The sequence below is a fragment of the Mus pahari genome, chromosome 14, assembly GCF_900095145.1.
Source record: "Mus pahari chromosome 14, PAHARI_EIJ_v1.1, whole genome shotgun sequence".
Classification (NCBI taxonomy): Eukaryota; Metazoa; Chordata; class Mammalia; order Rodentia; family Muridae; genus Mus; species Mus pahari.
This window is the reverse complement of record NC_034603.1, coordinates 64376575-64401938: the sequence shown is the minus strand read 5'-3', so window position 1 is coordinate 64401938 and position 25364 is coordinate 64376575. Positions and strand designations below refer to the sequence as shown.

At 49.5% G+C, this 25364-nt stretch overlaps 1 protein-coding gene across 2 annotated transcripts; it reads left to right on the top strand.

Moving 5' to 3' along the window:
* The first annotated feature begins 431 nt into the window (after positions 1 to 431).
* On the top strand, positions 432 to 24258 carry Sp2 (Sp2 transcription factor). 2 transcript variants are annotated; one of them, XM_021212226.1, is made up of 7 exons: positions 432 to 493; positions 14537 to 14613; positions 15769 to 16740; positions 19909 to 20224; positions 21458 to 21632; positions 21769 to 21962; positions 23025 to 24258. In XM_021212226.1, exons 1-7 carry the CDS (start codon positions 487 to 489, stop codon positions 23123 to 23125), a joined length of 1842 nt encoding a protein of 613 aa, XP_021067885.1. In that variant the 5' UTR covers positions 432 to 486; the 3' UTR covers positions 23126 to 24258. The 2 variants fall into 2 exon arrangements, with proteins under 2 accessions (XP_021067885.1, XP_029402282.1); XM_029546422.1 differs by lacking the exon at positions 432 to 493 and adding an exon at positions 8883 to 8952.
* The last annotated feature ends 1106 nt before the right edge of the window (positions 24259 to 25364 follow it).

Below are 25364 nucleotides of genomic sequence, written 5' to 3'. Positions count from 1 at the left end.
TGTATAAGCTCTTTACGGGGCATTTCACAGTAGCACTTCTGATTGGCTTTAGGGCAGATCTATCACTTATCTGCTGGGTTAGAGGTGGGTGGAAGGTCAATTACGACCAATACAGAAACACTTCTCGGCTAAGCCCCTCCTCATCCAGCTTCCTGTTGCTGTCCATCAACCTCCTAGCAGGCGGGACTTTGCCTCCCGTCAGTTGGCTAAAGGAGACGTCGTTCATTCCCCAGTTGATTTCCGGTTGGTGACTTCTACCGTCTGTCAGTGACACCTCATAGCTCTATTGGCCAGACCAACGTCACTCTAGATGCTTCCCAATGATTGGTTGAAAATGCTGTCGGTCCCCAATGTACCAAGCGCTTATTGGTGGAAGCTGCCGTCGCTCGGGCGGTGGCGGGCTCCGGGATTGGCGGGTGCTAGGCGGGCGGTGTCAGGCTCTCGGTGGCGGCGGAGGCGGCGGAGGCCAGGGAGGAAGATGTCGTAATGAGCGGTGGGTCCTGGCGTCTGCCGGCGGCGTCTTCCCGGCCCTCAAGGGTCGGGAAGACGGACAGAGGCCTCGGGGAGGGGAGGCCGGAACCGGAGGTGCCCCCCTGGGACTGGGACTGGCGCCGGGGCCCGGCTCCGGGAGGGGCGGGGGAGGAAGGATTCCCGCCCGGAGGAGGAGCGCGGCTGGCCGGCCGGGCGGAGGCACCCGGAAGGGGGCGTTAGACTCCCCGCCCCTCGGAGCCCCGGGCGGGAGGGCGGCGCTTCCGGGGCTGGCAGGCGGCGCGGGCAGCGGGGCGAGCCTGGTACCCCGCTTCGCCCCCTCGGCCTGGGTCGCGCCGGGCCTTCAGCCCGCGCCCAAGTTTGCTCCACGCAGGCGGCCGACGCCCCCTCGGGCTGGTCCTGTGGGCAGCCAAGGCTTGAGACCCAGATGGTGCCAGTCAGATGGGCCCTGCTGGTCTGACCTGCAGCCTGCTTTCCGGGCCACCGCAGTCCCGGAGGGTGTCAGGATTGGAGGGAACGCCCCAGGCAGATGACTGCCGAGCGAAAAACCGACTTTGAATGTTTATACCTGGACCCTCGAGCCTGCGGCTAGTTATCTGCAAGCTCTTGGAATTTTAGAAGTTTTGAGAACTTGGGGACAGAGCTATGTGGCCCGATGTCCCTTGCGGGGTGGGCAAAAATGCACTGGAATTCCAAGAAAGCGTAGGCGCTATCGCTCGTAAGAGATGACCTAAGAAATAAAATAGATGCTTTTCGCCATCCTCGTTGCTGGCTTAAGGGTGCTCAGAATCCTCCCTTCCTTCTTAGCATTCTTTCCCAGGGCCTTTCTAATTTTAGTAGAAAAGGAAGTGTCTTCTGCTCCGGGCGACTGAGAAACCTGTCCTCACTACATTCCTTCGTTTTGATTCTAATCGTCTGTCCTGTTTAAACGTTTCGTAATTAACATGATCCAGGGGGACTCTGTTTGGTTTTTCTCCTGAACTTTCTTCATTTTTAGGAGGTTACTGGATCGTTACATATCAAAATAAAAGTTTGGGCCTGTAGAGGCCTGTCAATGAGGAGAGAAGCAGACCATACATAGCCAGTGGTCTGTGAGCCACAAATTGGCCCAAGGGTCCCCTTTATACAGATTTCACTGTAGAAAGGCGATTCACTGTTCAGTGTGTACTGGCAGAAAAGGACTACAGCTATTCCATGCTGTACCCTAGAAGGCCCTGGCATTACAGAGGACAAAACCCTGAGTTGACCCCCACCCTCTGTGGTGATGACTGTTGAATCTAGATCGCCACAAATGTTGGACAAGCACCTCTACGGCTGAGCTGTCGTGGATGGGATTTTTAGGGCTGGAAAGGTTAGGGTGAGCCAGCTCACAGTGGCACAGGGAATGCCAGAGCCCAGACCACACAGTAGTACCATTTTCCATTATTGACACAAAGAAGTCCATTGTCTGTAGCTATGAGTATAACTGCAGTGTCTTGTTTTCTTTTAAATTCTTAAGGACAATGAAGGGAGCAGATCTCAGAACCTCCCAATAGGGCTATGTCAGTGTTGCAGTGGTTTCTTATTTAGGTGTTGGAGCATGGCTTTGCTATGAAGCCCTGGCTGGCATGTGTTTGTCCTGTAATCTGTGTAGGCCTTGAACTTGAGATCCTTAGCTTCGGGCTCAGCCTCCCAAGTGCTGAGGTTATGGGTGTGTACCAATTTGCTTGGTTTCTAGTGACCAGGCAGACATCAGTCAATACCAGTGAACATGAATTATCCTTGGCTGAGGTGATGGATGAACTGTCGAATACTAGTCCTTCTACTTGCCTCTTTGGTTAAAATCAACAGCCACTGGGAAAAATAAGCCACTCTAACACCATTATGAGCTCCGAAGCTAGGCTGCTAAAGACACAGGCTCTTTGCCAAAGAACACGAACTAGGATTTGTCCAGAACTAGGATTTGTCCATAACTGGATCTTCCCCTGGGCACCCAGCTGCTCTGAGGGGAAGAGTTTGACGTCCTTGCTGATACTTTGGGCCAGGATCACTGAGAAGGCACAGTGGGTAAAGACACTTGCTGCCAGGTCTGATTACCCGAGTCCTTAGTGTCCCACCTGGAAGGAGAGAAGCAACTTCAGTACTGTTGCACACAAAGACACACACATACATGCACAAAGACACACATACACAGAGGGAGGGAGAGAGCACAAAACCAATACATGTATTAGAAGATATCAAAAAAATTGGGCCTGTGGAGGCCTGTCAAAGAGAAGAGAAGCAGTAAAAAGAGTATATGGCAGATGTTCGGGTAAAAAGCCCATCCATTCCAGCAGATAGGGAAGTTAGTGTTTTGGTCTTGACTATCTTAGTTCTTCTAAGTGGTTAGGTGTTTTGGAGAAGTTATAATCCCTTATACCAAGTAGTGTCAAGTCTGACCATTGATATGTGGCAATCCCCAAGCTTTCTTTAAGCAAGTGTTGCCCAATGTGACCCTTAGAAGGACTTTTAAAGTTTCTTGCAGCCAGCCAGCTAGTAGACTCTAACAGTTTTCTAGACCCTGAGCACTCCACTGCTGTAGAAATGGGACTGTTTTTTTTCTTCTAAGTTTCCTTTAGTCTGTCTCTTCTTTGTTCTGTCTACACTCCAACTGGAAGCTTTGCTTGCAGATATTGAAAGTATCAACCATTATTTTGGAACAAGTGGATAATGGGCACAGAGAGAAAGAGCCAGAGAGACCTTACTGTAAAGGTGTATGGACTGTTGTGAGTGCCTCTGGGTTGACAGCATTATTTAGCCTCATGTTAAGCCTGATGGGCTGTGAATTTGGAGTAATCTGTTAGGAGATCATATACTTCCTTATATGTTTACTGGGTGGCATGTCTGGACTATACTTTTGGGTGATTTAAAGGATCTGTGAACCTCTTCCCAGGAGCCCAGGCTGGGGAAGGTGGATGCTTTAATCCTAACATAGTCAAGTTTAAGGCAGGAAGATTGAGTCTACCCTAGGTTACGTATCCAGTTGCGGGCTAGCCTGGGCATAGCAAGACCTTGTCTCAAATGAACAAACAAACATAAGGAAATTATACCCACAGGGTGGGCCAAATGAGTGGTTCTGCTGAGAGCGGTGGTCACCTACGCTGTTGGTGCTTCCCTGTGCTTTGGTGAAGACTCAGGCGTGGCCCATCCCCACCCCCCCACCCCCCACCCCCCATAGTACTTTCTCCTTTCCTTCACAGCCAACTCTCAGGTCTGTTTCTGAAAAGTAGATGCAGTTCTGTCTCTTAGGGAGCTTTCTTCATTACCAACCAATGCTTTCATGAGCAGCTTTTCTGAAGGCCCCAGGGCAGAAGGTTCTTTTGGAGCCTGGTTTCAAAAATTGAGAAAATTGGCTTTTGCTTCACTGGGGTGTGTGTGTGTGTGTGTGTGTGTGTGTGTGTGTGTGTGTGTGTGTGATATTCTTGAGAAAGCTCCCTGGTGTCAATGGTGGATTTGTTCCAGTTGACAAATGGTGAAGTAGAAAACTTTTTCTACTGCTTCATAGGACTCCGAAGGTAAAAACAAAACACAGGCGCAAACTCATAATAGGCACCAGCAGCCAAACCTCATTATGTTTCTGGAATGCTGTCTGTCACTGGCACAGGCGTCATGGTACCTTTCCTCGGGGGCACTCCAGACGGGCATGCTCTAAGATGAGACATTGCTCAGTACAGGGGCTGAGGATGGGCAGAGTATTCCATCCTGCTGTTTCTCTGTGTGCCCCAGAGGGTGCTCCTGGCAGCGTGGCGACTTGAAGCCTGTCACATCACTGTGCAAGCTTGCTTGGAAGCCCAGCTGTTGGAGTCAGATGATGGGCATTTCATCCCTTAGCTACCTCTGTTTCAGCATCAAGACTGCTTGCTGGGACCAGCCAGCAGCTGCTATGTTACAGTGCAGAGGTTTAGCTTGGGTGGCCAAGGCCAAGTCCTTTGAGATGCCAGTTTCTCTCTGTGTGGTGATTTAAGCCCTTCAGGTGCCATTCATGTCAGCCACAGGGCAAAATTGGCAAGAATTAGCAGTCAGTGCACGTTTCTAAATGTCTCTCTAGAACTTGTTTGTTGGGGTTGTCACCTCTCCTGTGGGATTTGGTAAAAATCACAAAGTGGCTCTTAAGACTGGGAATGGGGATTAGGAAATAGCTAGTAGGTCACGTGATTAGAAGTGAAATAATTCTGCCTCTGGTTTATGTTTAATTGGAAATTGGAGGGGGGGAAAACAACCAAGAAACAGACAAAGGCATTTGCCAGATTTTAGAAGAGTAAGTGGCAAGCCAGCCTTCCTCTCTTCTCCAGGGAAATGAAGTCACCATTCGTTTCAGAAGCTGATCCTAGCCTGAGGGAGCTCGAAAAGTGACTCACGAAGACATTGCCTAAGCAAAAAAGGCAGCATGTTTGTATAGAAGGAGATTCTTGGTGGCAACTCCTGTTTTTCTCTATGACAGAATTCTGAGTTCCAGTATTCTTTAAAAAAAAAAAAAAAAAGATTTATTTATTTATTTTATGTATATGAGTACTCTAGCTGTCTTCAGATACAGCAGAAGAGGGCATTGAATCTCATCACAGATGGTTGTTCCTAATTGGAAAGGCTTTTGTATGGTTTCCTGGGGCTGCTCCCATCATGCTTAAGAGTTCCCATCATCCCGGGGCCCCCACATTGATGCCCTGTGACCCAGGCCACAAGCAAACTAGGACTGACAGCAGTCATGCTTGGAAGAAATTATTTCAGAATGAGACAGACCAAGTGTTCACATTTAGACACTCTCATATAGTCTGACCTAATGTTCCCCATCCGTGTGCTAAGGAAATGGTAGAAGGGTAGCCTGGAGCTGTAGTGCCGTCTGTGGGGTTGACATGCTTGTGATGAAGCATCTGCCCTGCTACGGCTCATGGGCACGGCCACACTTACGGATTGGGTACTTGGGATGGGGCCCAGGCTTGGTTTACGGTAGGAAAGCATGGCAGCAATTGAGCCATACCCCAGCCCTCCTTGGTCTCTCAACTCCATTTAGCATCGCTCCCTCTTCGTTCCTTCAGGATTCATTTATTCACAAATGTATTAAGCAAATATTGAAGGCTCCAACTGTGTGCTAAGTTCTAGAGGTACATCAGTGAGGCAAAGAGAAACCATTGCCTTTAGGAAATTTGCATTCTTAATAAGACAGTAATTAAGTTACTAATGAGTACTTGCTGGGAAGTGGTAAACGCTAAGGATAAAAATAGGGAGGGAGGGAGGGGAAATGTGTGGGAGAGGCAGTTACCCAGGGTGTTCAGGGATACAGTGAGATGGGGAATTCATGGAACCCTGAAGGTGACGGGCATTGAACCAGTTCTGTCTAGAGTGAGGGGAGGAGGCTGAACCATGCAGATGTGGGAGCAACAGAAGGACCTGGCACAAGTGCCCCGGAACTCTGGGGAAGACAGGAAGTCAGGTGGTTAGAGCTTCGGCTGTCTGATGGGATGCTATTGACGACCCCTGACAGAGTGGTGATGTGGCTTCATTTATGTTTGATGTGTTGAGAATAAACTGACAGATCAGTGGCCGCCTCAGCTGCCCAGGTACAGACATGGATTAGGTAATGGCGTCAGGGTGAACACCTCATGTTTGGAATGTTTTGAAGTTGGAGCTAGAAGTGTTCGCTTCCACATGTGGAAAAAAAAAATACAAAAATCAAAGACAATTCCAAGGTCTTAGGGCTGAGCAGCTGGGTGGATTTGGTTAGCCTTCGCTGTAGTGGGGATATCTGAAGAAGCAGGGAATCGGGAGCCGTCAGAAAAGTGACTCGAGGCTGCTTACATTCAAGGTGCCCACTACTGCAAAAGAGAGGATGTCAGCAGCTGGCAGACAGAAACTCAAGTCATCATTATATAGTATCTGTGAGGCATTGGCTTTGAAAGCCATGAGAGCTGGCGAAATCACCAGAAAGCAGATAAGAAAGAAATACAGGTCCTGAAATGGAGTCTGGAACTTAGAGTTTAACTGCCTAGAATTTGACAAGAGGGGAAGAACCACCAGAGATTTAGAAGAAACCTGCAGGGCAGGAGGCTGTCTTGGGCACATAAAATAACTGTTTCCAGGGCCAAGAACAGTCAGCTGTCAGGTCATAAAAGATGAGGGCTCAGGTCTAAGAGTTAGCAGTTAGATTCAGTAACATGAGGTCTGGTAGCACTGGCAATTTTGGTAGGATGAATGAGGTTGTACAGCCTGATTGGAGCCAAGTTCAAGAATGATTGTCAGAGTGATGAGGAACAGCAACTGCAGAGCCTCCTGGCCTTAGGGTAGAGCTGTGTTTTGCACAATTTTTGTTTGTTGTTTTTTTTTTTTTTTCAAGAAAGGGTTTCCTAGCTGTCCTGAACTTGCTTTGTAGGCCAGGCTGGCCTCAAACTCACAGAAATCTGCCTGCCTCTACCTCCTGAGTGCTGGTATTGAAGGTGTGCACCACCACACGCAGCTTCCTTAGATAAATTTATAATGAAATGAAAAGATTGAAAGTCAAACGTGCATTTTTCCCCCCCAAGACAGGGTTTCTCTGTGTAGCCCTGGCTGTCCTGGAACTCACTCTGTAGACCAGGCTGGCCTTGAAACTCAGAAATCTGCCTGCCTCTGCCTCCCAGGTGCTGGGATTAAAGGCGTGCACCACCACTGCTCAGCAAACATGCATTTAAATATACCTAGCCTTCCCAATATTAATTGGTTTAAAAACCAGGTGTAGTGATGTACATCTGTATTCACAGCACTCCAGAGGGAGGCTGGAGGATCAGGAATTCAAGGTCATCCTTGGATCCATAGTGAATTTGAGGATAGCTTGAACTCTGTGAGACCCTATCTCAAAAACCAAAGACTACTTAGGTTTGCTGAGAGTCAGACAAAGTCACTTGCCACAACGTATTTTATAACAAAATGTATATCATGTAACTTACTGAATACTGTACTAAAATTAGAAAACATAATTATGAGTGTGCTTTCATGTACTATGACGTCCAAAAGTTAAGTTGGAAGCCTACCGTGTAGCTCAGTGCTTCAGGGTGTTAGCCTGTCATGTCAGGCTGAGTCTGACAACACGGGTTTAACCCCAGCACCCACACAGAGGAGGAGAGAAACAACTTGTAAAAGTTGTCCTCTGACCTCCACATGTTGGCCATGGCACGTGTTTAGCCATACACAAATGTGCACACATATACACACAAAATATGTTTAAGGTGAAAAAAAAAAAAAAGAAAAAAAAGAAAGTTAAGTTGAACCAAGGAGCAAGGAGTCTCCTCGGTGACTGAGGAGTTAGCGAGGTTAGGGTCCCAGCTCAGAAGGAAGGGCAACTGTCCTGTGTACATCTCAGGGTCACGGCGGAGCGGTGGGGTCAGGCTTGGGATGGAGAAGATATCTTCTCTCCTTTTGGCCTGTGGCATTAGCAACCTCTGCTCAGAGTTCTGCAATGGAAGCATGAACGTCATCTTCCTGTGTGTGATTGCTGGGTGTTCAGTTTTCCGGACAGTTTGGAGTCTGTCCCAGCTCAGCTTGCTCCCTCCACCCTCCATCCAGGCTGATTCATTCACCAGTTTCCCTGGAGGTCCAGTTTTGTTCTTTAAAACCAGCCGTGGCTTGCATTTTCCTCACCAGCTCTGAATTCTTCCAGGCTAAGCAACTGGGAAAGCCTGGCCTTAGAGACTGCTTTACTGGCTTCTGGCCCAGCCAGACTGACCAAAATAGCCACCAGAAGGACTGTTTGTACGGAGTGAAATTCCTGCTGGGGAAATACCATAGTGGAGGGCTAAGGAAGCCATAGCTGGGAAGGTTTAAACAAAAAAAACCCAGTAGCCTAGGGTCTAAGTGTGGACTTGGAGCCCCGGTCCATCCTAGGACAGCCTGGTACTCAGGGCTCAGGGTCCTTCCTATTATGTTCTCCCAACCCAATCGGCCCGAGAAAGCCCACCCCTCCAGCGTAGAGCCATCGGTGCTCTCTGCTCTGTGGTGAGGCCAGCATTGCCAAGGGTGCTACAGGCGTGTGCACTGGCACCCAACAAGGTCATCTGCTTCTGGAGAGTAAGTGAGAAACAACCTCTAGGGATTACAAGTGGCCAAAGGGAGAGCGCTGGCTTCAGGCTCCCAGGAGAGAGAATGGCAGGCGAGGAGGGGGAGGCTGGGTGCTTGGTCCCTCTAAGCTTATCAGAAGAGCTTAGAACTATGGGGGAGGTGTGGTCAGGGGAGAGGCTAGAAGGGTTCTGGGTTTGCAAAGATAGTCTTCCAGGAGTGAACTGGCTGGATAAAGGGAAGTGGGCCAGAGGCTGAAAGCTGCCCTGGAGGCTGTGGATGGGAGTTCTGCCTGAGCCTGAGGAGTCATTTAAGCAATACCTTGGGATTAGTGAACAGAAAGGAGAGAAACTTGTACCAAGAATGAGGAGGACCCAGTTACCCACCAGGAGGGTGATGCTCAGGGTCCTGCTGAGATTGCAAGTACGTATTCCAAAGACTCTGTATTCTCCCCACTCTCGTAGAACTGTACCAGGAACCAGTGAAGACCAACACAGCTTACTCAAAGCTCAGGTCCTTACTCCCATCCCTTAGGCCTGCTCTCACTGTAATGGGTGCTGGATGCTAGCAAAAGTCCTGACTTCATCTCAGTCCAGAAAGGACCCAAGGACACGGCATACCTGTTGCAAAATAGCTGTCAATAAATTTTGCTAGGGAGGAAAATGAAAACTGGCCTAAAGGTGCAAGCATCAGCTGGAAAGGACAGAAGAGCCCGAAGCAAGGGAAGGGTAGCAGAGATAAGCTGGGATCCAAAGGGAGGGCTGTGGAGGCTGGGGAGGGAAGGAACAAACAGGTCAGGAGGGAATGCTCTGGGTTGGGAGTGTCTGGCTGACCCAGTGAAGGACCACAGAGGGCTGGGCTGAAACACAGCCCTGGGAGCGAGCCTGTGGAAGCGGTCTGAAGCCACGTGAACAGACACAATCCCCCAAGGAAAGAGGTCTTGGGTGAGAAGGGACATTTGTTGAAGAATGACAGTATTTCAGTGATGGAGTGAATTCGGAGGGGGCGGCAGCCTCGAGAGAGGTGTGGTGACCTGGTAGAAGCAGCCCGCTAAGTGTGGAGGGAGGTGTGGAGGGGATGCTATGAAGAGTCCGGCATTAGTTGCTTTTCTCTCAGTCTTGGGTTCTTCCCTCAGGTACCTGATGCTCCTTCCTTCTCGCTGCCTTGTTCACACCCTCAGGACTTTTCCTTGGGACTGAGATGGGCTTCTCATTATTGCTTGTATCAGGGATCACTGCCACACTTCAGCCTAGAGACTTAGGGAAGTTTTAGCTGAAATAAATTAATGATAAGGTCCAGATTCTACAACTGAGAGACATGCACTTTTTTCTTTCAAGAATATTTAGTAAGTGTGTGTGATATGGCTCAGCGGATAAGGTGATTGCTGCCAAACTTGATAGCCAGGGTTCAGTCCCTGGAGAACCCACGTGGTGGAAAGAACTGGTTCCAAATTGTTCTGTAACTTTCATATGTGTTCAAACACACACAAAATAAATAAATGTAAAAAAGGAGAAAAATGCAGTAGTCCTTATTACCCATATTGCTAAGTTGAAGGTTTCAGTGAGCACATACTGTGGCACTATTAAACATTGGTGTGTGTGTTGGGGATAGCTCAGGGGTAGCATTTGCTGTGCGTGTGAGGCCCTGGGTCCAACCCCTAGAACAGAAAGAAGGCTGTGTAGCATAGTGGAAGTAGTGTGAGGCAATTACAGAATTAGATCTGAGCCCCTCTGGCTCTCTATCCCACTCTCTAGTGCTCTCAGCGGTGTGGGGGAGCATCAAGCATGACTTACATCACATTACACATGCTAAGCACAGGGTTCCAGACGGAGTGAGGCTGCTCGGAGAATCTGTGGATATGTGTCTGCCTCTCCTTAACCACATCCACTTCAACAGCTAGAAGTGCTTCTCTCTTTCCCTCTTTTTCTCTCTCTCTTTCCAGAATAGAACTCCGCAGTAGCAGGGAAATGTTTCTTCCATTTTTGCCCAGGGGCCACACAAAGCTCCCAATGACAGTAGGAGACACCCGTAATGGTTTTAGACTAAAGAAGTATTTCATGAGCCAGCTGGGGAAGAAAATGAAACTAAGATGAGGTGTGCAGCTGGGAGCAGCAGCCCGCAGCTTCCGCAGTAGGCTCTGCTTTACCCTCTGACCCAGTGGCTCTCAACCTTCCTACCACTGTGACTAGTTGATATAGTTCCTCGTGGTGTGGTAACTGCCGACCATAAAATTATTTTGTTGCCACTTAATAATTGTAAATTTGCTATTATGACTCGTAATGCAAATATCTGATATGCAGAATATCTGATATGCAGCTTCTACAAAAGGGCCGATTGACATCCCTTCAAAGGGGTCATGACCCACAGGTTGAGAACCGATGCTTTAACTCTGGAGTTCAACCAGATTTCCAAACTGATTGATCCAGGGCTACAGAGGGATAGAGAAGTGGTTAGGAAACGCTGGTCTGTCTTTGTTCCACTTCCTTTTACCCTTCCCCTGCAAGTCTCTGTGTTCCGTAATACCGGAAGGACATCATTTACTAAGTTTTGTTAAGTAAACTTGAATCCTTGAGAGCCTCTTAGGAGACCTTTGTGGGCTTTTTGTTTTTAAAGATTTATTTATTTTATTGTATGCAAGTACCCTGTAGCTGTCTCCAGACACAGCAGAAGAGGGCATCGGATCCCATGACACATGGTTGTGAGTCACCATGTGGTTGCTGGGAATTGAACTCAGGGCCTCTGGAAGAGTAGTCAGTGCTCTTAACCCCTGAGCCATCTCTCCAGCCCCTACCTTTGTGTTTTTATCTGCACAACCTGGGCTGAAAATTTTTTGTTTGTTTTGTTTTACTGTGCTAGGTATATAACCAGGGACCTTGCACATGTGGGGCAGGGTCTCTCCCACCTGATTCACACTCTTGTGCCTCAGAAGGATAAACATTTGAAAGAAAATTTAGTCCAACTTTTCACCCCACCTCTATCCCATCTCCAACAATATACATCTTATCTCTGGTTAAACAATTTTAGAGAAAGGGAAACATCTCCCCCTCAGAGGCAACTGATTCTGTCTTTCAAAGGTGTCTTTGAGTTAAACAGAAACCTGGCTTCTTGAACATCCACACAGGTGGCTTGCTTTTGTCCTTTGAACTGAGTGCGCTCAGAAGCTTGAAAGTCTCTCATTGGAAATACCTCTTAGAATGGGCCCAAGACTCCAAATATAGCCCAGTGTGGGGAATAATATATGGGGAATATTATTTTTCTTGTCTTATGATTGTATATTTTATTTTTTTAAATAGTTTTTGTTAGCCAAACATGGTGGTGCATGACTTAAATTCCAGCAGTCGGAGGCAAAGGCTAGACTAGTGTGACACTCAGTAAGTACATAATTAATTAATTAAATTATAATGATGATTATCATAAGGAAAACATGTCAGTCAAAAGACCCAAGATGCCTGTGGCCCCTGGTCCTGAGCCCAGTCTGAGTCGGAGATACCTTGGCTCGTACCCACCAACCCTTAGCCCCAAATTCTATGATCACCTTCATTTCCTCCTTCTTGTTCACAAAAATACTATGAGCATTGCAATGTCAGGTGAAACAAAATGCCTGGTGCATGTTTTTTATGGATTGGTCCATCTCTGGCCGTGCCCACAGGACTGGTTTTGCAGTCGCGTGCTTTCTTCTGTAGCTGTTCCTTCATAACTGCAATGGTTTTGCAGAGACCCGTGTCTGTAATGTCCTAGAATCTACGTGTCCACTTCGCGCAGAGCTGTCCTCTGGCCTCCCAGTTGGCAGCATCTGCAGGATCACCCTTGTTCTGCTGCATCTCGTGGGCTTGGGGCCTGGTGACCACTGAAGTCACCGTGTTGTTTCCTGGCCAGCCAGCCTGCCTGTTTCTCCTTCTTTACCTTCTACCTTTAAGGTGCCTGAAAAAAAACATGAATGGTGGTGTTTCTGTCCTCACCAAACTATAGTTCTGTTTCTGCCTGAGCTCTGTCCTCACTAGACTCCTGACATGGGCTCAGTTCCTAAGCTTCTGTCCCTTGAGTCTTGCCCATCTCTCTGTTTCCTGGAATTTGCTTTCCTAATGTCTGGGATACCAGCCTGACTTCCCAGTTGCTTTGCCTTAGTGATTTATGACTCTTCCATGGCAGAGTCTTTCACCCAGAGCTCTTTCTTAGGGCTTCGTTTTTCTTTTCTTTTTCTTTTTTTTCTTTTTCTTTTCTTTCTTTCTTTTTTTTTTTTTTTTTTTTTTTTGAAATGGGCTCAGTGTATAGCCCTAGCTGGCCTGGAACTCACTATGTAGACCAGGCTGGCTTCAAACTCCTAGAGCTCCAGTTTTCCCTGCTTCCCATTTGCTGAGATTAAAGGCATGTGCCACCACATCCTGCCTCTTGTTTGCCCTTTATTTGTTTAAAGTGCTATGTGTATGGGTTTTTCCCTGCATGCACGTTTTATACCACTTACATATGTGCATTGTGCACTGGAGGCCAGAGGAGGTCATATCCCTTGGAACTGGAGTTACAGAGGATTGTGATCACCATGTGGATGCTGGGAATTGAACTTGGGTCTTCTAGAAGAATAGCCAGTACTCTTAACCACCAAACCATCTCTCCAGCTCCCAATCTTGTTTACCTTTTAAATCAAACTTAAGTGCAAGGTAGAATTTCCTTTATTAGTTTCTCCCTTATCAAAAGTGTCTGGGCCTGGTAGCACACACCTGTAACCCCAGCCCTTGAGAGACTAACAAATGAGTCCTGGACCAACCTGGGATACAGTGCAAGATCCCTGTCTCAAATAAAGTAAAAATAAAGTTTAAAAATTATAGGAGGATACAGTGATCCCTTAGTACCCACAGGATATTGGCTCCAGAACCCATAGATGCTCCAGACTTTTTTTTGTTTTGTTTTTTTGTTTTTTCGAGACAGGGTTTCTCTGTGTAGCCCTGGCTGTCCTGGAACTCACTNTGTAGACCAGGCTGGCCTCGAACTCAGAAATCTGCCTGCCTCTGCCTCCCGAATGCTGGGATTAAAGGCGTGCGCCACCACGCCCGGCTCAGCACCAACATTTCTTGATGCATCGTTGGTTGGATCTGTGGCTACAGAACCTGTTGATATGGAGGTCAACTATCCAACTGTGGGGAAATGAGAAGAGAAAAATCCTGCCAGCTATTACTGTATATACACAAAAGTGGAATTCACGCACTGTTCATTCTTACGTGTAGTTGTTAGCCCTGCAGAGTCTATGACCTACATGGTCTTATCAGTTGTCCTGGATAAAGGGGGAAGTCCACTTAAGGCAGTGCTTCTCAGCCTTCCTTATGCTGCAACCCTTTAGTGTAGTCCCTCATAGTGTGGTGACCCCCAAACATTACATTATTTTTTCTGCTGCTTCACAACTGTAATTTTGCTACTGTTATGAAGTGCCATGTAAATACTTTTGGAGAGGTTTGCCAAATGGGTCACAACCCATAGGCTGAGAACTGCTGACTTAAAGGAATTGCCATCTTCTGGTTCCTGGAAGTCCTTGTGTCTCTCGTGTGAAGTTTGAGCAGACAGCCTTTAGAATAGGACAGGTATGTCCTGCTGCTCAGGAATGCTGGCATAGCCTTTCTTCTTTCCCAGACCGGTTTGCATCTAGCTGCAGCTGGATTGAGCTGGTAGCCTGCCTTAGCACAAGACTAGAGGCTCTACCCCAATGAAGAGATCCAGATTTAGAGGGCTACCAGTGTCCACCAGGGGGCACTCTGGACTCAGCACAGCTAGACCTGACACAGGAGTCTCCCAGTTCTCCCCATCTTAGATGGCTGTGGGGAGTGTGGTAAAGGCAGGCTTGGCCTGAATCTATGAGTATAAGCAAAGGAAAAGCTTGTCCTGGCAAGCCTGGGGCTGGGATACTCAAGCAGGGCCTTGCAGGAAAAGCTCTTCACCTGTTGGAAAAGCAGCAACAGAGGCAAGGGGCCTTGGGTTCTCCTGAGGTGTCTCTTATATCATTCCATCTTTCTCTTGGCAGATCCACAGATGAGCATGGCCGCCACTGCTGCTGTCAGTCCCAGTGACTACCTGCAGCCTGCTGCCGCTACTACCCAGGCAAGTGCATAGTACTCTCTGAGGGCAGGGCCAGGGCCTGGGCGGGTTGCTGAAGTGGGTTTTCTGCCTCACTCAGACCCATTTGCTTTCACTATAGACACCCAGGGAGATTCGCTTGTTCTCATTTCTGAACTAAGACATAGTCACCTGGCTAAGATGTCAAAGTTGGGTCAGGCAAAAAGAGCTGTGTTACATGTGACCCTGAGGCCATGGCTCTTAGTACAGTTCTTGCTACACATGCATGAGTTCCTGAGTTCAATTCTAAGTCCCCATGTAAACAGCTGAGCTGGGCTTGGTAGTACATACCTGTAATCCTAGCACTCAAGAGGCAGACAGAGGGAAATCCACTGAGGCACTGGCCAACTAGTCTTGCCCAGTCAGTGAATTTCAGATTCAGTAAGAGACCCTATCTCAAAAATGATGGCAAAGGAGGTGGAGAGGTGCTCAGTGGCGTAAGAGCGCTGGCTGCTCCCCAGAGGCCCTGGGTTTGATATGGTAGCTCATCTCATACTCCAGGATCAAGTGATCTGACACCCTCTCTGGCCTCTGAAAGCATCAAGTACAAGTACTTGAGTGATACATAGACATACATGTAGGCAAAACACCCACATACATTAAATAAATAACAATTTAATAAAAAAGGTAGAGTCAAAGAGTGAGACTTTAACATTAGGCTCTGGTCTCCACCTATGCTGATTCAGATATACCCACATACCCTTCACATGAACACATGTATATAACACACTCCAGAACAAAACCGGAAACCCTTTACCGAGCGAGAGATCGAGTTCATGTCATCTTCCCTCTCCATCAGCTCTCCTCTCCCTCCTTGTACTGAGTTGGTAAAATTCCATCTGATACCTGGGTGTGTTGTTATCCCTGCCCACACTAGGCCAGCAGGGCCAGGGGGAGAAGAGCCAGTGCTGTTGCTGTGTGGTGTTCAGGGCTGCTTCTGGGGGTTTACCCTGAATTCCTTCACTTCATGGAGAAAACAGCAGGAGCCACTGCAGGACACGCGTGCGTGCATGCTAGATAGCTTGCCACAGGGGTGGGGAAGAACTCGGGGTTGGGAAGCTGCAGAGAAGAGGGGATCATGAGGGCAGAGTGACTGGCTAGTCAGCCCATCTCACTCCTTTCTTTTGCTGATTTTTGCAGGACTCCCAGCCGTCTCCCTTGGCCCTGCTTGCTGCAACATGTAGCAAGATTGGCCCCCCAGCTGTTGAAGCTGCAGTGACACCTCCTGCTCCCCCCCAGCCTACCCCAAGGAAACTGGTCCCTATCAAACCCGCTCCTCTCCCTCTCAGTCCCTGCAAGAATAGCTTTAGCATCTTGTCATCTAAAGGAAATATACTTCAGATTCAGGGCTCCCAGATGAGTACCTCCTACCCTGGAGGACAGTTTGTGTTTGCAATCCAGAACCCAACCTTGATCAACAAAGGGAGCCGATCAAATGCAAGTATCCAGTACCAAGTCCCTCAGATCCAAGGGAGCAGTTCCCAGACCATCCAGGTGCAGCCCAGTCTCACCAACCAGATCCAGATCATCCCAGGCACCAACCAAGCCATCATCACCCCGTCAACATCTGGCCATAAGCCTGTCCCCATCAAGCCAGCTCCTGTCCAGAAGTCAAATACAACTACCACCCCTGTGCAGAGCGGGGCCAACGTGGTGAAGCTGACAGGTGGGGGTAGCAACATGACGCTCACCCTGCCGCTCAACAACCTGGTGAACACCAGCGATATTGGGGGCTCTGCTCAGCTCCTCACTGAGAGCCCCCCTACCCCACTGTCTAAGACTAACAAAAAAGCTAGGAAGAAGAACCTTCCTGTGTCACAGCCATCAGTAGCTGTGACTGAGCAAGTGGAGACGGTGCTGATAGAGACCACAGCAGACAACATCATCCAGGCAGGAAACAACCTGCTGATCGTCCAGAGCCCTGGTGGGGGCCAGCCAGCCGTGGTCCAGCAAGTCCAGGTGGTGCCACCCAAGGCTGAGCAGCAACAGGTGGTCCAGATCCCCCAACAGGCACTGCGGGTGGTGCAAGCTGCCTCTGCCACCCTCCCCACCGTTCCCCAGAAGCCCTCCCAGAACTTTCAGATCCAGACAACTGAACCAACACCAACCCAGGTACCATAGTCCCTCTGCCCTGCCTCCCTCTCTTCTGCTCACCCTTTTGGCTTGCTTTGAAACCGAGGCAGATTATCGTCAGATCTTACGGGAAGCTGGAGTCACCATCATTTGGGGGTGGGCAGGAAATGGCTTCTGCCTTGGAGTCTCTTCAGGTCTTAGGCCAAGTAGTCCTGACCTGTAGAAATCAGATGGAACAGGGATATCTGGTCTGTTTTATTCTTTCCTTATGGGGTAGCTCTGGGGGGCATAACGGGGTAGATCTGTATACTCTCATAATAAATTATTTTTAACGTAAGATTATATATAACAGCAAGAATGAGAATTCGAACCAGTACCATAGAATCTGGTGTAAAGTAAGAAAGTTCAAGAGAAAAAAAATGCTGGCCTCTGCTAAATACAAGAGCAGTAACAGTGGGGCAGCCAGGCCTTTTCCTTTTTGAGTCAGGGTCTCCCTGTGTGTCCCAGGTGGGCCTTTACCTCACTGCACAGCCCGAGCTGGCTTCAAACGTGGGATCCTCCTGCTCCAACCTCAGTGCTGGGATCACGTGTGAGCTGTAGCCTTGCTTCTTTGGACCCCTGCTTATCCTCCCCGAGAGGTGGTTTTTCCTTCTGCTTCCTTCAGTGTGTGTGTCCAGGCGGGCACTGAGTGTGTGTTTTCCCCTCTAGTCTAGATCCCTCCTAAGGGAGAAGACATTCGTCTTCCTGAGCCTGCCATGTCCCGCTCACCATGATGACCTCTGGGTTCTGGAGTGCGCTCACAGCTGGTTTTGCTTCTGCTGCTCTCAAGGCAGCTGGCCCTTCTGCCAGCTGTCAACTCTTGTCTTTTTAGCTGCCATGTGGCCACCACCTTACTGCTTTTGTAGCCTGCCCTGCCATCTGCTCAGCTGTCCGGTCACTTTGCAATCTCCGAAGCTGCTTTTTCCTTCCTCCCCACCCCCCTTTTTTTTCTGTAGCCCAGGCTGGCCTCAGACTCAGATCCGCCTGCCTCTGCCTCCTGAGGGCTGGGATTAAAGGCGTCATCACTGCCACTCAGCTGCTGCTCCTTTGCATTACCAGCTCAGCACACTCTAGAAGCAGACAAGTACAGGCAAAGCCTAGTGTTGCTCAAGACGGACAGGGCAGTAAAGGAGACTCCAACAGCCATGGGAGTCACATTGCTCCATTCCCCAGTGTCTCTGCTGATTTACAGGGAAATGACCATGAGAAGGAATGTTTAAAACTTGAGTCAGGTGCAGTGGTGCACACCTGTAACCACGCATTCAGGAGGCTGAGGCAGGACTGACATACGTTGTCACCAGGCCCAGTGATTTTAACAGACTTGAGCAGTGCTCCACATGGGGCTGGAGCGATGTGTCGTGGTTGAGACTCGCTGCTTTTACCAGAGGCTCCAAGGTTGATTCCCAGCACTCATGTGGCTCTCAACCAGCTGTAACTCCACTCCCAGGGGATCCTGAGTCCTCCTGTGGTCTCCATCTGCACATGATAAACATGTGTGATAAAGACTGTTAGACAAAGCACCCCCACACAGTCTGGTAATTATAAAACAAACAGTGCTTAACACCCACTCTTTACCTACCCAAGGGAGAGGTGGGTCCTCACATGACTCAGGGTGTCAGAGGCTAGCAGAAAAGAAGACAGAAGGGGGCAGGTCCTCTCCTTGCGCCCCAGTTACTCAGCCAGCCATTTACTACCTCAGAGAAAAAAACGAGTACAACATGGTAAGGTTTTTAAATGGGATACATACTACAGAACTGGAAAGAGATCTGAGGCTTCTGTATTTATTAAGGGATGGCAGGTTTAGATGTTATCCTCTAACTAAAAACAGTCTTCAGTATCCAGGAATTAAAAATAACCCCAGTTAAAATCAGTCTTAGAAAGGATTTTTTTCTCCCTGGATCATTTAAGCATAAACTGCCACCATGTTCCTCCTCCCACTTGCAAATGCTTCAGTTCTCCCACACAGGCACAGCCCCCTCACACTGCAGCCTTCAAGCCTGAAACTCACTAATGAACTGCTGGTATCTATTGGGGAGGTACATTCAGGTCACACCGCATGCTTTGGCTAGTAAATTCCAACGCCACCTAAGGCTTGGAATCCTAGGCATTTAAATGTTCTATCCTGAACTACATCCCCAGCCCCACTTCCTCTTTAACGTGACAGTCAACCTTGCTGCTGTTGAAGGTCACAGGCTAGTTGTAGAATGTCCTTGAGTTTGTTTATGTGATGTCCCATGAGTGGATTGCATTTGCCATCCCAGTGCTCATACAGAGGTGAGAGCGGAGACAGGAGGACCAGACAGGAGCCAACCAGCCTGGCATCTGCAGTAGTGAACAAGAGGCCCTACCTCACAGGAAGGCAAGGACTCACACCCAGCGTTGTCCTGTGACATCCTCAAGTGTGCTGAAGCACATGCACACCCATACTCTCACACATAAACACACACACACACATGACATAAAATTTATTTTTCCTCCTTGTATTTCATTAGTATTTTGAGGAGACATTTTGGGATAAGATAAATATCGTGTTCCTCTTAAACAATTTCTTAGATCATTTTATTATAAGTGGTTTGCTTGTATATATATGTACGTGTACTACGCCTGTAAACACAGTATGTGAACATGCCTCATGCCTGAGAAGGTCAGAAGAAGGAATCAGATCCCCTAGAACTGGAGTTACAGATGATTGAAAGCTACTGTGTGGATGCTGGGAAATCCGGGTCCCCTGGACGAGCAGCCAGTGCTCATAACCACAGTCCCGTCTCTCCGGCTCCTGCTGTTTAAAGACAGTTCGCTGTATGGTTAAGCTGTTTTCCACATCACTTTGTAGCCCATGCTGGTGCTGTGCTTTTTTTATTAATCTTCCAGTTTTGAGATTTAGCAGTTAATATTTTTCCATGCTAAGCAGATTAAAAGTTTGGTTGTAGGTCAGTAACCAGCTCATGCCAGTTGAGTGCAGGGCAGCATGGCCCTGTTAAACATGAGTAGTGTACAGCGTGCTCTTGTTAAACATGAGTAGTGCACAGCGTGCTCTTGTTAAACATGAGTAGTGCACAGCGTGCTCTTGGGTTGGATGAGATGACAGAGGTGTCCCAGTTCTCCCTTGGACAAAGACGGTCATGCTGCCATCTGTCTTAGGGCACTCTCTTTTCTCTGGCCCCTCAGGTTTACATCCGTACACCTTCTGGTGAGGTACAGACAGTCCTTGTCCAGGACAGCCCGCCAGCAGCAGCAGCTGCAACCACATCAACCGCCACCTGTAACAGCCCTGCACTCCGAGCTCCCCACCTGAGTGGCACCAGCAAAAAACATTCAGCTGCCATTCTTCGAAAAGAGCGGCCCCTGCCAAAGATTGCACCTGCTGGGAGCATCATCAGCCTGAACGCCGCACAGCTGGCAGCAGCTGCTCAGGCCATGCAGACCATCAACATCAATGGTGTCCAAGTCCAGGGTGTGCCTGTCACCATCACCAACACTGGCGGTGAGGGAAAGGCCTGAAGCCAGAAGGGTACTGGGAGCAGGGCTTTGCATTCAGCATATGGGAATCCAGAGCCAGGCCCCTGGGGTTTCCAGGGTCAGCCATGAGAATGCTGTCCATCCAAGAGGATGCTGTCCATCCAAGAGGATGCTGTCCATCCAAGAGGGTGCTCAGAGTGCACCTGGTCCCCACCAGCCTCAGGGCATGTCCATGTATATCTGTCCTCACACTTGGTCCTTACAGTAGTACTGTGAGATAGGAAGTCACGTGACCACACGAGAACTGCAGATGTTGAATAGACTGAGAAAATAGATGTGTCCAAGTAATATACAAATTCACATTAATTTGGCTGGTCCCTTGCCCAGGTCAGGTAACTAAGGGCTATCCCATGTAAAGGAAGTCAAGTCTTCTTTGGGGTTCAGGGGTAGGGCTTCGAGACAGGGTTTCTCTGTGTAGTCCTGGCTTTCCTGGAACTCACTGGAGGCCAGAACAGCCTCTGCCTCCTGAGCGCTATGATTAAAGGCGTGAGCCACCACCGTCCAGCCAAGGACGGCTGCTGTTGAGAGTGGGAGGCAGGGGAGGGTGTTCTGGGCAGCAGGACCAGCTTACGCTGCACCAGAGCTGATGATGGTACATGCTGCGAGTGCATGATGATGGTACATGCTGCGAGTGCAGCCCTGAGGAAAAGGGAGAGTGACTTGGGAGATGGCTCAGTGCTTAGCAATACTGGCTGCTCTTCCAGAGCCTGTGTTTCATTCCCAGCACCCACATGGCGGCTCACAACAGTTTCTAGCTAGTCCCATAGGATCTAATGCTCTTTCCTGTGTATATGTAGACATACACACAGACAAAACATCCATATACATAAAATACATAAATCTTTAAAAAGATTTTATAAAATGAAGAGAGAGGGTGAGCTGAAGCTGCCTAGCGAAGCAGGAGACATCCACACTCGGGGGTCTGCAGCTTTCCGCATCCCTAACAAACGTCGAGCATCTCATGCATGTGCTTGGTCCACAGAGAGCGGACAAGGAAGCTGACTGATTTCCCCAAAGCCCATGAACAAAAATTCTTAGGCGAGTTTCCTGCTAGCAGGGGCAGAATCTCAGGGAGGCCTCTGGCCCTCACTGCTCTCCAGTGATTATTCCTTAGCCAGAGAGAGAGAGGTGGGGGGGGGGGGAGAGAAGGGCTAGCCTGGGCTTCCTTTCCTGAACCACACCCTTTTCTTTCCCATAGGGCAGCAGCAGCTGACCGTGCAGAACGTTTCTGGAAACAACCTGACCATCAGTGGTCTGAGCCCCACCCAGATCCAGCTGCAGATGGAGCAGGCTCTAGCCGGAGAGGCCCAGCCTGGGGAGAAACGGAGGCGCATGGCCTGCACGTGTCCCAACTGCAAGGATGGGGAGAAGAGGTAATACACCCGACCCTGGCCACACTCACACCGCTGTTCCATAGGTCACTCGGGGACAAGTCTTAGCCTGACCTCCCATGCTTCTCTCCCTTCCCTCTTCTCACCTCCTCCCCCCACTCTGAACCCAACCCCTCAGGTCTGGGGAGCAGGGCAAGAAGAAGCACGTGTGCCACATCCCGGACTGCGGAAAGACTTTCCGGAAGACATCCTTGCTTCGGGCCCACGTCCGCCTGCACACTGGCGAGCGGCCCTTTGTCTGCAACTGGTTCTTCTGTGGAAAGCGATTCACACGGAGCGATGAACTCCAGCGACATGCTCGAACCCACACAGGTCAGTTTCCCCGTGCCCTGGTCTGCCCTTTATACACTGTCATCCCTGCCTGTTTGGGGCTTCTACACCGTCCACACCACCCAGACCCCAAACCAAAACCAAACCAAACCCAAGCAGTGATGAAGAATGCCAGATGCTGTGTTTAGCATTTTCAGATAGTCCCAGGAAGGCCCTGGAGGGTTACCTCAGTGGTGGGCAACCTGGGCTCCTACCCAAGCCCTGGGCTCTCAAGGACACGCACTTTGTTTTAGGACTTAAGGTCCCTCTGGCTCCGCCTCTGTAAAGCCCTGTGAACTAAGCCACCAAGCTGGCCTCCACTCTTGGTTTTGGAGAGGGAGCGATAACAAGATTGAGCCAAGTGTTCAGGCTGCCCCTGCAGCTGTCCTGCCTCAGACTTGAGCTGGTGGCATTATAGGTGTGAGTCACCACTCCCAACTCTTTTTTTTTTTTTTTTTTAAGACAACATTTTGCTGTATAGCCCAGGTTTACCTTAAACTCATGGCACTTCTCCTATCTCCTTAATGCTGAGATTACAGGCCTCCTCCGACATTCATGGCCTGGGGCCGGCCTGCCTCCATGGCAGCCTAAGTTTACTATTAAGGTTGCTATCACTATTATGTGCTTTAATGCACACGATAGAAGGTGCCTTAAAGTTGTCCTGGGCATGCCCAGTGGTCCACTGGCAGATGCTGTTGTAGGGAATGATGCCCTGCTGAGCAGACACTGGAGGTAGGGGACATGCCTCAGCTCCTGGGGAGTCACACCCATCAGAAGCAGAAGCATACAGGGGAGGTCACCGTGTTCTGACTCGTGAGTGCTCAGGGCTGAGATGTCTTCCTGTAAGGAGGAAGGATGTGTTGATGAAGGTGTAAAGCCCCTGGAGGACAGTCCAGAACGAAGCGGGTGTGCAGAGGTTAGACGGGGCAGCTGGGGCAGAGAGGTGCGACCAGTAGACCACAGGAGGAGGCTGTCCAAGTTGGCTTTTCCAGGGGCTCTCACTTTCTGGGACTGGGGCAGTGACACTGCATGCCCTCTTTGGTAAAAGTTATTTCTTCTTCCCAGGGGACAAGCGCTTTGAGTGTGCCCAATGTCAGAAGCGCTTCATGAGGAGTGACCACCTCACCAAGCATTACAAGACCCACCTAGGCACGAAGGGCTTGTAAGGCCAACTGAGGCAGGAGGCCCTGAAGATGGAACACCCCCCCCCATCTGATTGGCCCTGGGTCCATGATGGACAGGTGCCCATGATTGCCCTGGGCAGTCCTCACCCCACTCCTGTTCTGTGGCTGTGTCCCCACAGGGAGGGACTCTGTTCCTGTGTTCTCCTCCTTCCAAAGGCTCTACCCTTCTCACCACAAGCTCCTGGCCTGCCCAGGCCATGGACACTGGCCATGCCCAATGAGACGTTCTAACCCAGGACGCGTGGGGACCCTTATTTCCAAAGGAAAAACATACATTTCACTCCGTCGAGGAGCAAAGTGAGCCCCCATCCCCACCCCATTCCCTTCCTCAACACTGCCGGAGTCCCATTGTGCCATGCCCCCTCCCCCACTGTGCCTCCTTGTCCCCCTTAATTAACTCTTCTTGGGCTAGGGACACCCCAGGGGCCCTGTACCCAGCCTCCCACTGACATCCCTCACCCGGGAGGTGGGAGGCTGCCTCCACGCCACTGGCCAGCCCTGCCACGGCTCTCCTCCAGACATTCCAACTTCCTAGGAAAGGTCAGATGTCGAGGACCGGCCCTCCCTCTTTTCTATGGAGAACGTTGCCTTATACTCACTTCAGATGATGACACTGTGGACGTGTGTGCTTTAACCACATTTTATTTAATTGCTCCCTTCCTTTCTTTGCTAGTCACCTTCCCCTCGCCTGCATTCAGTTTAGGGTTTTGGGGGTAATGCTGAGCATAGGAGGGTCTCTTTTTTTGGTATTTTTTCTTCTCACTTTAACAATTCTTTTCTAAATGACACATTTCAAATCAAATTTGGACTCATGTGAGAACACTTCCATCCTGACCCCTCCACGCCCTCATCTCCCCTGCCCAAGCTCCACTGTGTACAGTGTATATTGTATAATAGACGATTGTGTCTAAGACATGTTTTAAAAAACATATTGCTTGTTATTTTTGAGGCTTTTAAATTAAACAGAAATCCAACTTTATTTTTCGTTGTAACTGCTTGAGGATGTTTTATTAATTAAGTGAAGATTTGTTATCCTTTATTAACGATGTATTTTGTTGGTCAGTACTGGGCTGACGAAAGGTTTCTTGCTAATAAATTTAGTTGCCCAAGGCAAAGTCTGCGTTTGGCAGTTGGGCCTCCTTTGTCTGTGATGTAAGAGGTCTTACAGAAGGATTCCTGAGGGGGGAGCTATGAACCCAATTTACCCTCCTGGTCCCAAAGGAGATCAGCTCTCAGAGCACCTGGGGACCTCCGGAGCCCCGAGACCAGTGCAGTCTCTGCTTTTTTTCTCCCACTCCCAGTCTTGCTTGAGTCAAAGAGGCGAACCCTAGAAGGACTTCCTGAGCTGGCCAACTGCTGTACCTCCCACCCCAGCCCTGAGGAAGGCATGTGCCTCACAGTCTGTGAGAAGCTGGAGGAGTCAAAAGCCTTAGCCCACAAGGTTGGGTTTGCAGAAAATAGAGTTTCACAGGGTGGGAGGGAAGTCTCGAGGTCGGCTCTGGGTTGGAGTAGAGGTGAAGAGTGGAAACTGTGTTGGGCACCTTTTCATTTTGGCAGAACTACAGAGAAAGAAGCCCGGGATTGTGACTTACTCAGATTTAAAACTCGAGTCAGTGTGCAACAAGCCTTAGGGCCCTGAAAAGCAGCAGCCAGGCTGGAGGAAGAGGCCAGTGAGCCTCAGACATGCAGGAAACCAGACACTTACCCTCAGAACAGCCAGGACCGCAGCTCTGCTGAGCGCCGAGGCTTCTGTACTGCCTGACATCCTGTCTCGAGGCCTCACGCTCCATCCTTGTCACCAGCCACCTGCACTGCCAACAGCTCTTCTCCAGAGCCAGCCAACTCCCACATACATAGCTGAAAAGTAAAAAGGACACAGATCTCAGATGGATCTGGGCTCTCTGCCCTCCCTCCCTCACTTCATCAGCAGCAGAGGGTGACCCTTACTGCCTAATCTCAAGCCCTTTGGGCAACATTAGACCAACAGCTGGATCCCCTGGCATAGAAGCTTCATTAGCCCACCAGCCTGCATCTCGGTGTAGCCCTGGCAGCTGGCGGAAGCCTTGCTGGTAGTGCAAAGGGGCACACTGATCTGCTGACCTTTTTCTGCCATACACTGCCTTGGGCTCAAGGGTTACCCTTCCCTGGGGGCTGACTCCAAGGCCTGTACATTGTAAACAAAATGGTGCCAGTCCCCAGCTATGCAGGAGCAGACTGGCAT